We start from the raw sequence: 19,173 nt of genomic DNA, 5'->3' as shown, positions 1-19,173 counted from the left end.
ATATTTTTCAAAGTTAATTTTCGTAAAAACCACTGGAGCATATATCTTGAGACATAGCAAAGGCACATCGGGCTACCAGTCCCTACAATTTTGCCAAGTTTCGTGGAAATCCATTCAGCCGTTCGAGCTAAAAGTGAGTCCAACCACCCTATGGAAATGAAGGAAATGAATGGGTAATTTGTAATTAGCAAATAGCTAATCGCAAACTAGGAATGGTAAAGAATCGCTATTTATTCCTTAAAGTTCGCTATTTAGGAAATGCAAAAAACTTTGATGATACATATGGCGGTTCATCTCTAACAAGATAAGAAGCATAGGGATACATTTATGATGACTGGCGCATCACCAGGGATGTGTTAGTCATTCTGTGCCGCTGTTCCGTCACCTATGGTGTGCTGCATTTACAATGCGGCGCATCATGGGGCAAAAACAGCACAGATGCGTGATGTATCTGTGCCGTAAAGGTGGCGCATTGCTGGAGTTGTATCGCAAGTGTGATGAAGCTCCAGCAAGGGTCGGGGGTGCCCCTGTCGCAGGGTTTCTGTTCTCACACAGAACTGTGGACAGAGGATTGGAACCTCGGCGAATTAGGGTGTCCCAAAACTCACGTTAGTAATCAAAAACTCCTTAGCAAGCTAGGTACAGTGTCACATTGGATATAACAAACTCTCAATGTTTAGACAATCCAGAATATGAACTTATAGTACCTCCGGATACGTGGAACTCATGAACAGTCGGTCGTTATATATTTCTTAGAAACCAGAACATGGAGTTAAGAAGAACACATGTGTATTTGAAATGTTTATTTACTAATGCCGTCTTCTCAGGCGTAGTATCTTAGATAATACAAGTACACATATTATCAGTAGCAAAATTACCAGCATAGTTACTAGTACATAAAAAGCGAATGGTGATAGTATGTTAACATGCTGTAAATGAATAAGAGTTAGCAACACTTATAAGCAGCCGCGGGCCGTGGAGGGAGTTACGGTGAGGCAGGGAGGCGGGGAGGGGGAGAAGCAGGGTGGAGAATACAAGTACACATATTATCAGTAGCAAAATTACCAGCATAGTTACTAGTACATAAAAAGCGAATGGTGACAGTATGTTAACATGCTGTAAATGAATAAGAGTTAGCAACACTTATAAGCAGCCGCGGGCCGTGGAGGGAGTTACGGTGGGGCGGGGAGGGGGAGGAGCAAGGTAGAGAGGGCTCCACCGTAACTCCCTCCACGGCCCGCGGCTGCTTATATCTCACCCTCCCTAATACACATATTATGTTATTTGCTAAGAAGGTCTCTTTGTGTTGGTTTAGGGCGTGCCCATACTTTAGTGTCTTAGATTTGAAGGAATCACATCAGCATACACCAGCTCTCTCTTCATGTGAACCGCATCAACTGTTGTGTATGTGTGTTCGGCAAAGCAATATAAAACCCGCCTCATGCCCAGAATTGGCAGAAGTTGCACTTATGTTATGAGTATGAAGTCGTGGAGATCAGACCTCATAACAATTCTGTATCGTGTTGTTCTTGAAACTTTAGCACTCGCTGTACAGATATAGTTTAACAAGCAAAGCAGATAGTAGAGCAATAACATATTATTCTCATGTAAACCACGATGAACTACTAGGTGGAAAGCTAAAGCAACAACTAAGTGTCGTGTGCAGAAGTTGCAAAAAAGGAAAAATGGCGTTTAAACCGGTAATGAGCCCATGCTAACTTAACACGGTGTAAAGATATCCAGGACCTAGATGACACCTCCCCATGATCCGGAAACGAACTGAATAAGATAATAGAAGTGCCATCTCATGAGAGCAGATTGCAAGTTTATATGTGGACGGTCCGCAAGGTAAAGCATTAAAAACTAGGAAAATTTAATGCTAAAGAAAAATAAAACAGCCAAGTACTTTATCGAGTCTTAAGCCAATAGGCAAGGTAAATAATAAAAACTTGACAAATAAGTCAATGAATTGTCAATGAAATGCTAGTACTCAGCATATCAAACATGAAAAAGGTCTATGACATAACTGTGTATGCAAAATAAGCTGCAACAGCCTCCAATAGGAAGTCACCGTCTTCATCCGAAAACAGTTCAGCCATCCAATTTAAAAGCGGAAAAGAACATACGTGCTCTCCCAGCACCGGATCCTCTATCACCATCAGAGGACAGCTCGGTGGGTTTTCAAGAAAGCTCTGTTCCAAGAAAGACTGTGCTGCCGCCAGTAAATTCCAGGGACCAAGTAGTCCATGCATCAATGCCACAGCCATAATCCTTTCGCCAGGACAAACCAACTCGTGAGTAATGATAGGAGTCATCAGCTGATTAAAGTCGACGTCAGGAGAAACCGGTCCGCAGAGACACAAATCAATGGCCCAATCGAAATCACAGGTCAGGCAGTGAAATACAGGCTGGACACAGGTGAAGTAGGAGAATCGAAAAGATAATCCATATGCCGTGCTTAATTTCGCCAACGGCATTGTGCCATAATATTCTAGCATGCGATTGCGGAACAGTGTCAGCAGCTGCAGGGTGGGAGGTTGCATAGGAGGGACATCCATATTTAAAAATGTAAAAAAGCACAAGAGCGTCCACTGGTAATGCAAGTAAAAATGCCAATCCACGAACCAGAGTGGAGAAAATAGAATGAAAGGAAGCAGGGATGACTCCAAAGATTTTCTCAAATGAAGTCACGAGACCACTGGTAACAACTTTAAAAAAGTGCGCCAGGGTCTTTGTGGAGGATGCGTTAAAGATAGTCGGAACCATCTTGCTGAAATTGAAAGGCAAATCTGAATTGAAAAGGGTCTGCACCTCTGTACGGGTGTTCGCTATGTGAAGCACGAAAGTTTCACGGGCCGAACTCAAGGCCACCTCTCTCTGAGACAAAAGAGCTCTTATTCTTGCCATGCCGTTGAAATCTGTCCCAAGGTTGGTATTTGTGGCCAGATTGAAAACTCCCTATGTTCATGTGTGGGAGGAAATAGAACATTTCTGCAGCAAATAACCCGTTCACTTACTGTTACGATAAAAGGAATACTTTTAATTAACTCAGAACAATCTTCATTATTGAGCATCAAATAACTACCATTTTCCAACAACTTGAACGTGGGGATGATAGCAGGAACTGGCGTGCCTTGCAACACGCAAGCCATATTTGGTCGGTGTTTGTTGCATGAACCGTGTAACTGTATGTGCCTACACATTAGTGAATGATCTGGCGTCTCAGTGCATTCCTCTCCATTCAGATAAACTTCTTGATCATCTTTGAAACATCTGTATGTGTATGGAAGCGACCAGACCTCATGAAGAAAAGCACTACCTAAAGGTTCATAACGACCTATTGGTATATATTTCATACAATTTGAAAACTTATATAAAGCAAAAGGCAGCGTTATTAAACCGTGGATAAGGCACGTTGCCAAAAAACCCGCAATCCTCTGCTGATGATGTCACTGAGCATGTCATGAATGATGTAATATGTGACATCATCAGCAGTGGATTACGGGTAATAGTATCTCTAGTTTACTCCCCTATAGCTGTCTTTCTTTTAACATAAGTGTCTGTTTCCTTCCCTTATACTTACTGTTTTTGGTTCGCTTCTGGTTCGCGTACCGGCGAGCGAACTGGGAAGCGAACTAAGAGAAATAGAGGTTGGCACAGTTCCAAATATTGTACCAATTTTTTAATAACGGGGAGGTAGTTCTGAAAAGAACTTTTTTTTTTTTTATTGTTTTTGTTGTTTTATATTTTTTTTATTATTTTTCGGAACATTTTTTTACTTTTTTTGAATTTTTCTGAACAGTTTTATATTTTTTGGGGTTTTTCTTGGAGGGGGCAATGAAAACGATTCATTGTAAAGGGCTCAACAGGAGCAACAAAACAAAAAAAGAAGTATTTATTATTTTGGGCGTTTCGTACAAACTTGCATATGATAGTCAATAGCTCTGTTGATCAGAGTGATGCTTTTTTCTCCGTAGGAAATGAATCCATCGCAAAATACGCAGATGTGTTTTACTTCACCAAATTTCATTTGTATATTTGGCACCATCTCCCTGCCCTCTGGTCCCGTTACTTCCGGTACAACAGATCTTCTGGCCATAATAGGGAGATTATCTAGGTCGTTCCGAAACTGTGCAGCACTGTAGTTGTTAGGATGCCACCTAGTCATATGGCGATGCATTGTGTAGTTTCCGAAACTGTATTTTTTCTCGGTTCCTCTGGACAGTCTATCTTGACATATAAGGCAAGTTACGTATCTTGCATTTACTTTTTTCTGACCTTTGGGAATTTTAAAAAATTGCCAAATGAAGTTTTCTTTCCGGTGAGACGTCCTGGGCTGCTCAGGCAAAAACTGCCTCTCTTCGTGCTCGTCGTCCTGTTCCTCTTCTTCCTCTTCTTGTTGAATTATAACTTGAGCAGGTGGTCCACTCTTCCTTGGATGTGGTGGAGGTGGTGGGGAAGCACCAGCTGAAGCTACTAAAGAAGCCATTGCTCAGTGATCACAAAGGGTCTTTCTCTCACAATGATGAAAGAGTGAGGAAAGAAGGAGGGATTTTCATCATTTGGGAAAAACAAGAGTTCTCAACCAATCAAAAGTGTTCATTTTAGATTATATGACCTAGTCTTACATCATTAGGAAACCAAAAGTGAAATGAACTGAGAAGTGAAATGAACCAATGAAAAGTGTTATTACCAAGTCACATGACTTGCTGTGTTTACGTTAAGCGCTTTGCAGGGCCTCCCGGTTTGCTTCCAGAAACCTGCGCTTTGCGACTCGCTTCGCGTACCAGTTCGCTAACGTAGCACGTCATATGACGTATCACGCGACAACGTGAAACGTCATGCGGACGGGAGGCGTCACGATGTTGTTTTCTAACGCGGCACTTGCGGTAAAGAAACGTTTACCGGCTCGCGGTCTATTTCGCGGCATCAAGGTCAGCTAACGGGAAGCTTCCCGATTCGCGAAGCGGGAACGAAGAAAAAAAAATATAAAAAAAAAAAAATTATTCATAAACATATAAAATATATTTTTGGATTTAAAGAAGAATACATTTTACAGCTACAGATATTAGCTGTTAAAAAACCAATGAAATTTACAGAAAAAACCATAGGTTATAGACCATATATAGTTAGGAATTAGCATTTACAAAACCTTGAAAATTCACTGAAAAAACCATAGGTTATAGACCATATATAGTTAGGAATTAGCATTTAGAAAACCTTATTTTACTCACACAAAACCATTGAAATTCCATATATAGTTAGTTGCACTAACTATATATCGCGCACCCGCAATCCACTGCTGATGATGTCACATATTACATCATTCATGACATGGTCAGTGACATCACTGATGACATCACTGATGACATCTCAAATGACATCACTGATGACATCACTGATGACATCTCATTTGACATCAATGACCACATCACTGATGATATCATTCATGTGACAATACAATGCATCTCCTCACATTTTAATATAACCTCTGTTTCACCCAGTGTTAAAAAGAGAGTATAATTTTTGAAACCATTGACACACCAATACTAGTTACTACATACGCACTCACTGATTGCTACGTCTACACACACCTTCACTCATTCACCCATACAATCATTCATACATACAATCACTCATCTTTACAACACTATCATATGCACTCATACACCTATACAGACACTCACAGTCTGCCACTCATCCATGGAGTTACTCACACACCTAGTCAGTCCTGTAAAGAATCAATGACACTTCCATTTTCTTGTCTATGCAGTTAAACATAGAGCACCTTACATTTTCAAACATATACTAACACATACTTACCTTCTTATACAATCATTGATACAAGTACAGATTGATCTGCACAGAGTCACACACCTCCCAGCTAGCCACACACACACTCAGTCTCCCATACAAATACTTGGGCAATCAATCAATAACCCATATAGTTACTCATATAGCTACTGATCAACACATGCAGCAGCTTACAGCACAACAGACATAATGATGCACAAATTAAGACAGTTTAGTCACTAACCCATGCAGTCAGTGAGACACATTTAATCACTCACTCATACAGTCAGTCATGCACCTACTAAATCCTTCGTCCAGACACTTACACATCCACTCATTCTTCAATATGTAAGACATATTTAAACTTTATAGAAACAAAAAATCACTGGATGTTGTTATCAGTGATGTCATCAGTGATGTCATTTGAGATGTCATCAGTGATGTCATCAGTGATGTCACTGACCATGTCATGAATGATGTAATATGTGACATCATCAGCAGTGGATTGCGGGTGCGCGATATATAGTTAGTGCAACTAACTATATATGGAATTTCAATGGTTTTGTGTGAGTAAAATAAGGTTTTCTAAATGCTAATTCCTAACTATATATGGTCTATAACCTATGGTTTTTTCAGTGAATATATATATATATACACACACATACACAAATCCTTCGAGTAATCAACAGTTCCCATGCGCAAATAAAGTAGGAATGCCATAGGCAACATACCCTATAAATTAAATAAAGCTAGCAGTGGACAGATTTAAAAGAGAAAAACTAATTTTTTGTGTTATACTATATTGGCTCCATTATGGAAGAAGAACTACTAATTGTGAGATTAACAACAAAGCTGGTGTGTAAAGAACAAAATGTAAGGAGCTGTTCAGAAGCATTACATGTGTGAGTTTGTAGTGGGAATATCTATGGTTGATGTGAAAGCTGCTGAGCTTTTAGGACAGCCAATCTTAAAAATGCCCTTCACTCAAAATAAAATGTTTTAAGGTGTGTCTCCATGTTGGAAGATTGAGTCTTTTGCTTCTGCTTGTATAACACTTCAAACCAGGAAGTGTTGGCAGCCATCTTGGGACCCTGCATCAGCCTTGTTCCACAAAAAGCGGGAAGAGAGAAGGGGCAGGGTAGGAATACCCTGACCTCCTAGTCCTCTGGGGAGATGGAGGTAAGTCCAGGGGAAAAAAGGTCTAAAAAAATAATAATCAGTAGGAGCTGTGCTGGGGCTATGGCTCCTGCTGAAACATAATTTAAAAAAAAGAAGCACGGGCTCCCTCGCCCCCCTATTATTTAGCCTCTGGGTGGACCAGGTCCTGGGGACATGCGAGATTAAATGAAATGATATAGTAGGGGCACGCACGGGCACCCCTCCTAGTGCCCCAGGCACCGCCACCTCTCCAGGGCTCATTGAAAAGAAATGGGGGGTCTTTGCGGAGCCCCACCATGCCCAAGGACCTCCACCTCCCCGGGCTTAATGTGAAATAAATCGGGGGACTTCGTGACCCCACCCCCCAGCCCCAGGGACCACCGCCTCTCCGGGCTATCACCCCCCCCACCCAGGGACCTCCATCTCCCGGGACAAAATTGTGTTTTTTAAATGGGGGGCGGTGGGGGGTTCGCACACGTCCCCCCTTTCGGACCGTTTTTGGTGGCAGGCCATACTGCATTCAAAGAGGGGCACCATGCGCTCCTCCTTCTTGAGCCATATATGGCCCTAGGGACTGCCACCCCATAGGACCGGCTCCTGCTACATCACAAGGTGCCCACCCCCAGGACATAGCTGTTTGCTGTGGCTTAGTGGGAGCTTTAACAGCTCCCGCCAAGCCACCGCAAATACTCCCCTTTCAGCAAGCGAGAGCTGAGAAATGCTCTCACTTGCTAGAAGTGGAGCATTTGTCTGTTTCCCTGGCTGCTGTCAAGCGAGCAGGGAAACGGAAAGATTGCTTTCATACATGGGGAGCTTCTTATTTAACAGCTCCCTGTGTGTGATAGCAATGGCGGCTCCAGCAAGAGCCAGGATGACTACAGGGAGGAACCGTGGGGGCCTTGAGACTTCCCCCGCGGTCCAAATCGGCCAGGGGAGGTGGACTGCGTGCCCCCCTTGTGTATTAAAAAATAAAAGCCCGGGGGATGGGGCCCCCTGTACTGAAATCAACCAGGTGAGGAGGCTGTGCGGAACGCCTCCTGTATCAATAAACAAAAAAAGTAAATTTAATATTTGAGGTCATAATCAGTGCATTGTGGGGGCGTAAGTTATAGTTAGCTATGGTAACTCCTGTTTTTCACTGGTTTTATACAAGTGAAATGTGGCTTTATGGTTCCAGCAGAATTTATTTTCCAGGCATGAGTGTAACAGCTTGAGTTTTTTTTTTATATTACAGCCCACAGACGCAGATTCTCGCGAAGATCTGATAAAAAATCATTACATGTCAAGAATAGTGGAAATTACAACGCAGCTACAGCTGGCTGATAGCAAGTCCGTCCATTTTCACGCTGAGGTAAGCATGGTTTGTTATTGTTTCTAAATAAAACGAGCCTTATCAATGATGTTTTTACTCTTGTATGGTGAAAAAGTGGTTACCTCATTTAACTAACACAGAATGCATTCGGAGCATGGGCAACAGCAGCGCAAGGTTCCCTACAACAAAGAACAGGGCAGCTCTGTACAGCCGCAGTGCAAGATATAATGCATGCACACAGAGGCAAACAGACACATACTGTGCAACACTAGTAGCAGCAGTGAATGCTTCCTTACACAACTGACACTTTTCCTTATTTCACGTTATCTGTAGCACTTGGACCCCTGCTCCCTGCCCTAGGGAAAGAAGTATGGCTACCTCGCCTCTTTTCTGCTTTCTCTACTCTTTAAGAAACCTGATGAAGAGATATATGTGTATGTATATATATCTAACATGGGTGCACAGGTTTTGGCAAATTAACATGTCGTATAAAGTGCACAAAGCCTATGCAGTTGGTGCTCTGTGATATGTACGTGGTTAGGTTACTACTAGGCTGATAAGACACGCACAGGCTTTCATAAAAAATATACATGCAGAGCTTGAGAAAGGAAAACACTGTATATTGTTGCTTTATCTCTCGGCCAACTTTTGAAGTGAAACACAGCTTTTTTTTCCTCCTGGTGGACCCCTAGTTCTGATGTAGCTCACAGCCAGCACACAACCTGGACTAAAATAAACCTTGTAGTGAGTGATTAAAAAAAAGCATGTAAATTGAGCCTCCATCACCCTGCTGGCCATGCTGCTGCTTATTATGAGCCTGTTTTTGCAGACGACTGAATTTGCTGTCCCTGTACTGGGACCGGTGCAATGTTCCAGCGATGGCGGTAGAGAGAAAGAGGAAACTGCAGATGGCTCAGTTTTCTCCACAGCCAGAAGGATATGTTGTTGCGAGACAGCAAGCATGGGAACAGGTAGCCAGGAAATGTCATGGGCACACAAAATGCAATGGAGCATGTTGAGCAAGACATTTCCAACAATAATTTAGGGAATTGCCAATTATTGATTAGATTGGTAATGGATAGCTTTTCTCCCCCTCACTTTTTTTTGACCTAAGAGTGCTTTTACAGATGAGATTTCTTAAAGGTTTACAGCAAAGGTTTCCACCGAAACCCTTGGTGATGCCATAGTGGAACACTAATTTCTTTTGACTTTTCAAATGTGCACCCCATTTGAGCCAGTGCACAAAGCTGCCCACTGCGTCTCTTGACCCTGAAAACAGTCTTTCGGGCTACCTGGTTGCAATAGTGTCAGATCATCACCTGAGTAAGCTTCAGACACTCCCAGTCCAGCTGCCTTACACAGCATTCTTTCCAGACAAACTGGTGTTGAGAACTTGAGCTGTTTTTCTGCCAAAAGTGGTAACACCTTTATGTCATCCAGACTATCTCCCTTCCACTTTTCTTTGCCCTGCCCAAATCCTCAAATGACGAGACACCATAATTTGGACCCAAGAGAGCTCTCTGTTTCTACGTAAATCATACCATGAAAGGGTTTTTTGGTTAATGCTAGGTCTCTCGTGAAAAATAACATCGCCTTTCACGAGTTTGTGTCGGATAGACATCCCGACTGGATGTTTGTTACTGAAACGTGGGCCTCTGAATCGTCGGGCCATGATTTACTACTGGCCATCCCTGAGGGTTTTAAATTGTTGAGGCAGGATAGACCTAAACGTAGAGGGGGGGGGGGGGGGCTAGCTGTGTTATGCAAAGCCTCTCTGCCTTGTACAATAAAAGCTCTGTCTGAGGCCTTGGATCCTTTTGAGGCACTGTATTTTTCCATTCTATGTGCTCCTTCGGTCTCCTTTACTGGCATTTTTATTTACAGACCACCTGGCCCGAGAGCCAGTTTCAGTGGTCATCTTCTGAGGATTATTGAACCTTACTTTGGCAAACCCCATTTTACCATATTGGGGGACCTGAATTTCCATTTGGATAATTTGGGGGACACTGACACCGCGATGCTGATGGACTCACTTGGAGCCTGTGAGTGTACCCAACTGGTGAATAGTCCTACTCATCGGGCGGGGCACATCTTAGATGGTGTGTTCACCAACGATCCCAGACTCTCAGCTGGACTTCCGGTGCCTTTAGTTTGGTCAGATCACTTGGCGGTACCTCTTGAGCTGGTTTCTGGCTCGGTGGAGCTGCATGCTCGGAATGCCTCTACTAGAGGCCCAAAAAGGAGCTACACGAATATTACTAACGAAGCCCTTGCTCCATATATAAAGAACAGCAAGCTCTCTTTTATGAGTGAAGCTGACGAGGCAGCCCAAGAGCTTGCTCACTCCATCGCCAATGCTGTTGACGAATTAGCCCCTGCATCTTTTCGTTACTCAGCTCAGCGTAAACCTTCTGCCCCCTGGTTCACAGAGCCGTTAAGACTTTTGAGACAGAGCTGTAGAAGACAGGAGAGAAGATGGAGGAAGGTGTGGGACCCCATAGAAAGAGACGCACATAAGCGCCTGTTGAGAGAATATAAGGCCAGGGTAATCAAGGAAAAACAGGAATTCTTCTCAACCCTCACTACCTCCCTTACTTCGTCTAGAGAACTTTTTAAAATCGTTGATTCTCTTTGTTCCCTCCAATTGCCTGATCCGGTTGTGGGCTCACAGGAGCTATGCAACAATATCTCTGAGTTTTTTCATAAAAGAAATTGAGGATATATACGTTGCCTTTGAGACTCAGAGGGATTCCTTGGGGGACTCTTCCTCTCAAACCCTAGCTAAGCTAGAGTCCTGGTCGAGAGACCCCGCCAAGATCCTCTCTTATTTTCCGCCGCTTTCCCTGGAGGGACTCGATCTCCTGTTGGATCGAATAAAGTCGGCCTCACCTTTGGACCCCCGTCCTCTGAAGACTCTGAAAGAGTGTAGGCACACTCTTCTGCCGCCTCTTCTTGAAGTAATGAATGGTGCCTTGGATCAAGGTATCTTCCCTTCGTTATGGAAGAAGGCCATAGTGAAGCCCCTTCTGAAGAAACCCACCCTGGACCCAGAACAGCTTAAGAATTTTAGGCCTATTTCCCTGTTGCCTGCCCCCGCAAAGATGCTCGAATCACACCTGAATTCACATCTATCGACATTTCTGGATTCCTCTGGGTTCCTAGATAGTTCCCAGCATGGATTCAGAAGGGCCCATAGTACGGAATCTGCACTCACTATGGTCGTGAATAACATCCGTCTGAAGGTGGATTCGGGCCAAACCACTGTGTTGGTATTACTTGACCTCACAGCAGCGTTTGATACCCTGTCTCCCTCTACGTTAACATCGCGTCTGAGGGAGGCAGGAATTGCGGGCTCGGCTCTGAGCCTTCTGCACTCTTTTTTACATCAGAGAGAGCAGAGAGTCATGCTCGGAGAGTTCCTCTCCCCTGCCAAATCCTTGCAGTATGGGGTGCCACAGGGGTCGGCCTTGAGTCCGACCCTATTCAACATCTATGTGGCTCCCCTTGCGAGGTTAGTAAAATCGCAGGGGATGGAGGTCGTGTCATACTCCTTCTGACACCCAAATCATGGTGTCCTTGGCTCATTCTGTCACCACTTCCGCCGTCAACTTTAGGACTTGTATGCAGACAGTCTCGGACTGGATGATCCAAAATTCCCTAAAGTTGAATGGCGATAAAACAGAGATCCTGGTCTTTGGCAAGGACCAGGACATCTGGTCTAGTGAGTGGTGGCCTTCATCTTTGGGATCTTGTCCATCTCCCTCCCAATCGGCCAGAAATCTCGGCGTTATATTTGACACATCATTGTCCATGACTCTACAGGTCAATCGAACAGTGGCCACCTGCTGGGCAGTCATCAAGATTCTTAAAAGAATCTTGCACTATCTTTCTCCCCAAGCACGTAAGCAGACTGTGGTGGCACTAGTGGGTTCCAGGTTGGATTACTGCAACGCACTCTATGCAGACTCCAACAAGGGACTCATTCAGCGTCTTCAGGTTGTTCATAACGCGGCCGCTCGATTTGTCCTAGCCCTACCTAAAGCATCCTCTGCTACAATGGCCAGAAAGAGCTTGCATTGGCTTCCTATACAACAGAGGATTTCTTTTAAGATCTTGTGTCTGGCCTTTAGAGCTCTCGCAACTGATTCTCTAAACCCCTTGGGTTCCCTGCTAACTCGCCATGTGCCCAGTAGAACCCTCAGATCATCGGAGAAGAATCTGTTGGTGGTTCCCCGTGTTAGGAAGGTTCGTTGGGGCAGCAGAGCATTTTCCACTGTTGCCCCCAGGTTGTGGAACTCACTGCCATTGGAGATTAAAGCCCTACCGTCCCTGTCCCTTTTTAAAAAAGCGCTCAAAACTTGGTTCTTTATCAAGGCCTACCAGTAATAGAGCTTATTTGCACCAGCTAGCTTCTTTTTGGTTAGGCGCCTTGACGCCCATTGGGCTTAGTTGCGCTTTATAAATCTGTTTTCATTTCATTTCATGGACCATTAAGTGGACAATCAACTATTCGTAGGCTTCTCAGGAGCTAAGAAGGGCTAGGCAGTGTGGAAAAGAACCATCTCTAGGTGGATAGTGCTTTGCATTGAAATCTGCAACGTGCAGTTTAGAAGCCACCAACTGAAGGACTGATGCTACATTCTACTCATGCAAGGCTGCTATTACTGGGCTGGCAAGCAGAGTGCCTGTCCTGGATTTCTGTCAGTCTGCTATGTGGGCATCTTTGCACACATTCATGAAGTGCTATTGCCTTGACAGTTCTGTTCGAAGAGATATGCATTTTGCCCATTCGGTCCTGCAAGACTTTTTGGTCTGAGCATTCTACAGATTCTCCACCTGGGAGGTACTGATTTGGTATCTATTCACAAAGTGAGGAATCTGTGCTTAGAAGTATCCATCAGGAGAACAAGTAACTTACCTTCTGTAACACCCTTTCTGGCCGCTAGTCTGTCTACCTGCAGATTCCTCATCACCCTCTAACCTCCTTGTTCTGCGCAATTGACTCTTTTCCAACTAAACATGTACCAATCTAGAGATCTGCACACTGGTCGGACCAATTTGCTCATAGACGCTGCATCTGAGGGTGTTGAAGAGCCTCCGAAAGCAACTGACATCCAGGCACCTGGATGATGCTTATATGCGACCCCGCACATCACTTACAGAGTGGAACAATCTTGGTTCAGAGCCCCGCACTCCACCTACCAGCGAGCAGAAATACTGTTTTTGAGTTTCCGGTTCCAGGCTGATGCCTGGGGTAGTAATTCCCAAAGTTAAAACTCAACAGCTAGATAGACTATCTACCATAAAAAGTGTTACCAGAGGTAAGTAACTTGCTCCTTCTGCCCTTGGTTTTAGTTAATAATTCAGGCTTTTCTTGCCTCCTTATGGATAGACCTCACTTGATTTGATTTGATTGATTGATTTGATTTGTATACTTCTAAAGCGCGCGATTGCCCGAAGGCGTCTTGACACTGCTGTTCAATGCGCTTCAGATTGTTGCGGAGGTGAGATCCTGGCTTATCAGGGATAGAGCCAGGTTTTTACTGCCTTTCTAAAGGACAGCTTTTTATTGTGATAGGGAGGAGGTTCCATAACTTGGCTGTCCTCCACAGGAAGCTTCTCTCTCCCCACCTCACCTGCTTGAACTTGGGTACTTGTAGCAATTTTGCGTGAGTGGATCTTAAACTTCTTGCTGGTACATACCATTTCAGGTGTGTTCTCAAGAACTGAGGTCCTGAGCCAGGAAGCCTTATATGCCAGACACAGAGACTTAAACATTATTATTTTGTCCACCGGTAACCAGTGGAGGTCCCTTAGTCTATGGGAGACTGGTTTGAATCTGGAAATGTCCAGCACTAGCCTTTCTGCTGCGTTCTGGAGACGCTGAAGTTCAGTTAGGTGTTGGGCTTGAATCCCTGCATATAAAGCATTGCTGTAGTCCAGTCTGGACAGGGCCTGCGCCGTAACCACTGTTTTACGTCAGTCATGGGTGTTAATGCCTGTTAATACGCTCCAGGATACGCCAACAGAAGTCTGTGGGGAGTAATATAATGTTCTTTGTAGAAGAGTAAGGAGCAAAGCAGAGAAAAGATTCTCAATAACTAATCATTTTGGTATCTTGAAGTTGCCTAGACCTATTCGAAAGAAGGTAAGTTTCTCAAGTGTGGTGTCCCAGGAAGTACATAATTAATTCTGAGACCCCCCCACCCACAGGTTGATCTAGCATGCATGGCTTCCCAAGCCCACCTAGGTCATGCACTGTTTGGAAGTCCTGCGTAAAGTTAAGAGACTGGTAACCAGCAGCTTAAGTGACAAGGATTGTGGAGAAACTTTATCTAAACCTGACACTTCACCTCAATCCCGTCAGTGATGATATGAAGCCTTCCAGATGCACTGTCTAAAAGTATAAGGAGCTCAAGCATGCCTAAGAGCTTCTAGTCCGTTTTAGCAAAACCTTTTGAGGAGTCTAGCGGAGAGTCATCCTTTGGTGCTACAACTGATTAGCTCCAAATGTTACAATGCATATACAGAATTACGGGTCCAGGGTGCACCGTTTGCAGACCAAACTCCATGAAATCTTCCCTTTTGACTACAAATGTACACAAAGTAGTTCTTGTATCCAAGAGTGAATGACATGGAGATATATAGAACAGTAGCTGACTGTGTGTTAAATCAGAGCAAAGCTCGTGCGGTGATCACAAAGTGTCTGTCTTTCAATTCCTCCAACTATTCTACAAACTTATCTCGGGGTCTTTTGGGTGCTCCATGTAATATTGATGTGGACATTTATTGGTTTTTGTGTCTGCTCCTGCATTATGGGCTGTGACTCGTGTCCCAGACACAAATCTTTTCTAGAGATTTACAGATCTGCACCTTGATCTTAAATGTACACCTAAATAAATTCTCTTTATTTCCATGCAGATGCCACATTTAGACTGAGGGTCCTTATTAATAAGTGCTTAAAATAGCTTTTACGACTATGATTACTTTGTTTGATTTAACAAATGAAAGATACAAGACCTTCCTTTATATCAAACAAACACACACCTATTATACCAGTTTTGGAAATAGTGTTGTGCATTGAGAGGATTCCATAAGCAGAAGAACACTTTTTATCTCACAACCCACAAGGTTGTAGGAAACCGATATATTGCTTATCGTAGAAGGTTCTTCATCCTTGATTGGGACTGCTTTGAAGGGCATTAAAACTTTTATACTTAATATTATTACTATTACAAAAAGAACAATTCTAATAACCGTCAGCACGATTCTGAGTACAGTTCTTCTTTTATAATAATTTTATGATACAAGCCTTATACAATAATAATATCCAGTAAGGTGGGCAAGTTTAAATGGAAGTTCTGTTTTTAAAAGTGCTTAACTAAATAAATAGAAAGTTGATGGATGTTTGGTGTAAGTAGTTAGCCACACAATGTATCATGACTGGCAGCCTACATCGACAAAATTTGATCAAGACCAAAGAATGCGAGCATTCTATTTGGAACCTAGCTATATATTTCAGCTGATGTAGAATGCTTTATTAGTCTAATTTCTGATAACCTTTGACTATATTCATTTTTATATCCTTCTCACTGGCAGAAATGGGCTTCCAGTGTTACTCCAAAAAGCACCTCTGTTTGTGTTGTTGAAACTTCTAGAATACGGTTTATTAGAAATGCTGACATTTTTGATGTAGTTGTTTTTTAACGTAAATGCAAACCATTAAAAAATGTTTTCCCTTTTTCTAAACTAGTGTTTGTAAATGTATTGCTTTATAATTACACTTTTCACAATTTAATGTAAATGAGCATGTACTTTTGCTTGGATTAATTCAATTTGTCTTACTTGTTAGTGTCGTGCACTTGCCAAACGACTAACTATCGCGGATAAGGCGAAGGAGTCCCTAGCAGAAGAGATTAAATCAGCCAATCAGAGCATCAGCAGGTTACAGGTGAGTGATGGACTTTTGAAGAGGTTTGTTTCAATTTGCTCCGAATTACTTTGTTCAGAATAATAATAAATACCTCTAAACCTACCATTAACTGTTATCACTAAATATTTTAGACTATGTTGTGGTTGTATTATACTGCAAACGGTGCTCGTTGCTATGATTTACTTCACGAGGAACTTTATATCCTGAAAGAGACCTGCATAGCCCCATGATCTCAAAGACGAACATATTACTTACCTTTGGTAACGATGTTTTTAGTAGAATCTAACTGTAGAGTCCTCAAACTCAGAATATCCCCCAACGTCAGACCAGAGCAGGAGAGTTCTTTCATCAGTGCCCCTGCATGCCAGTAGATGGTGTCGTGCCGTTCTGTGAGGGCTTTGTACTGCCATGGAACTGGGTGAGCGGGCCCCATATAAACACGACTGTAGCAGCCAGGGGCCTGGCATTTGCAGATCTAGACACAGAACATCACCAGCGTAAGCTGAAGAGAAAATGTTTCTCTCTCAACACCATCAGTGTCCTGTGGGGCAATATCTGTCTCCTGTACTGGTCCGAATCAGGGCCAAAAGGAGAATGGGGTCTCTGCCGATAGTGATCTCCAAGCATAAATTTTGGAATAAAGTCTGGCTGCATGAAAACCAGTTGCACTTTTGTACCATGACCTATCTAAGTCAGGCGGCTGCTGGTACCAGGGCTTCTAATGGCACCGGTGTTGAAGGAGCATGCCTGGACTTCAGTGCTGGTGTTGAAGTCTGTACTGAAGTTGGTAAGGTGAGCAGTATCATGTCTTGAGGGGGTAGAAGGCAGCGAGGGCAGATGCTGGCTTATTCCGACTGGACTCCCCTTCAGCTCCTTTGGGCCCAAAGGCGTGCCATAGGGAGCTGGAATTGCACCTACATTTTGCTGCACAGCTTCTTGAAGAAAAACTCTGGGCACCTCAGGACCAACTGTGGAATGAGAGCAGATACTGGCGTCTCTAGGGATTTTAAGTGGCGGGATTGGGGTAGAGTCCTGCTTCGTCTTTTTATGTGTGTGCTTTAACATTGATTTTGACTTACCAGAAGACTTCTAGTGGAAAGTAAACCTCTCATTGTAATGGCCTCATGATCAAGACCAAGCCGCAACTTGAAGCAGGAGTGGGACCTGTACTTCAACCTCCTCTTGTGTTAGGCGATTCACTTCCCGGTTTCGGTCTTCAGGTGCCTGAGTGTACACTTGCACACAACTTGGAATTGTGACCGGAGCCCAGGTACCAAAGACATGCCTTATATGGGCCTGTAGCCGACATCTGCGGCTTGCAGTCTCTGCATGGCTTGATGGCTGCCATTGTCGGTGGAGAAATTATTTTGTAACGTGCTGTTCCACTGACTTCAAAATCATCAGTAGATATACTAAGTTAGGACTCCAGGTACGTCTGAAGGCACGGAAAGAAGGAAACTGGCATCATTGCGCAGGGGTGGAGCTTATATGCTGCTTCACGCCATCTCTTTGGGGTCACCACAAATCTGCATAGTACCTTTTACCTGTGCATGGGAACACTGCTAGGAAAAATATTCGAATCCAATCTGGCACGGGATATTCTAAAGTTGTAGAACCTGTAGTTAGAAATACCGATCAGAAGTTTCTCCTCACACCACCACCCCCTCTTACCCCCACCCCCCCCACACACACACATGCAGCTCTCCTTTTGCAATACTAGCAAATCAGCCGGTACACACAGCTAACAAAGAGCTGTTGTGCTCCCTCTCATCAAGCACTATGTTCAAAGCCTGCTTCCCATGGGAATTTAGTAGCACACAAAACACATTTCCATTTAGCTTCTATGATCTGTAGACTTCACCAGCACCCATGATGTAAGCTTTTGGATTGATGTCCAAACTTGGCAATTCCAGACAAACAAATGTCACTTTTGTTAAAAATGTAATGAGTAATCCTAAATCGGTCCTTACCTCAATGTTGGCATCACCCATAAAAGCAAACAAATTGTACCTTTTGCTCATTTTGATATTACCGACTCTCCCGCTGAGCCTATCATTAACACCACATAGTTGAGTTTGTTCTGTTCAGTTAAATTCACCTTGCTTATTTTCACATTAAATCTTGAATATGTTCACATTGCTTGATAATGTCCAGTTTCCTTACATGTATTTCATCTTGCCAGGCACTTTGAATTATCACCTGCATGTCCATTTGAACCACACCTACAGTAGGCTCTAATGTTTCTTCTAACATTGCCTTTGTACTTTTTATCTTTAGTGGTCACAGCACACACAGGCATTGAATCTTGAAGTGAAACAAAGGTTAAGTTCCGTTTTCTGAAGCGAGAGCTTTGAATGAAAGCATAGATCACTCAGTGCCTTTTGCAATACTGATTACGTCAATCAAAGCAGGAGTTCTACAAATTCATAGTCTTTCTGAGATTTTCTTCAAAAAGCAATTGATAACAAATTGATCTGCAATATAGATGTCCACTCTGCTTTCATATTTACAAGTGGCTGCTAGAATCCTCAACTCAGTGATATATTCTTCCACACTTTCCTCACAGCTCTGATTGCGCTTGACAAAATTATGCTTCTCCAGCATGCTTGGTTGCCCTGAGTACTGTTTTTATAAATATGTTAAATTACACAGTACTCATCCCATACACCAAAATGGCCTTGTGGTGCATCAACTTTCGGCAAATGGGCATACACTTGCTGTTCCCCATGGCCTAAATGATAAAATAAGTGGTATTTCCTTAAAGCATCAAATTTCGTAGCATTAATAGCAACCATGTAATTCTAAAAAAATTCTGAACTATTGATTCCATTTAATGATATGTTTTCCTGGGCGCTGCAACAAAATGGTAGTGGTTATATAAATTGTTGTGCATTTGCTATTTTAACCGTAGAAATCCTGAAAGCAAAACCCCTACTTTATCAAAATGCCTTGATGTAGAAAACTCACAATCTATAGA

General features: G+C 43.2%; 1 protein-coding gene across 2 annotated transcripts in view; it reads left to right on the top strand.

Annotated features, from left to right (window-relative positions):
• The window catches only part of PPP1R21 (protein phosphatase 1 regulatory subunit 21), a 374,265-nt gene that overhangs the window by 291,522 nt on the left and 63,570 nt on the right, over nt 1–19,173 (top strand). For both annotated transcript variants that reach the window (XM_078649644.1, XM_078649645.1), the window contains 2 exons: nt 8,186–8,302; nt 16,116–16,214. In XM_078649644.1, the coding sequence (XP_078505770.1) occupies nt 8,186–8,302; nt 16,116–16,214 (216 nt within the window). The remainder of the gene's footprint in view (nt 1–8,185; nt 8,303–16,115; nt 16,215–19,173) is intronic.

Source organism: Lissotriton helveticus, chromosome 6 (assembly GCF_964261635.1).
Source record: "Lissotriton helveticus chromosome 6, aLisHel1.1, whole genome shotgun sequence".
Lineage (NCBI taxonomy): Eukaryota > Metazoa > Chordata > Amphibia > Caudata > Salamandridae > Lissotriton > Lissotriton helveticus.
This window is presented reverse-complemented; position numbering and strand designations above follow the sequence as displayed.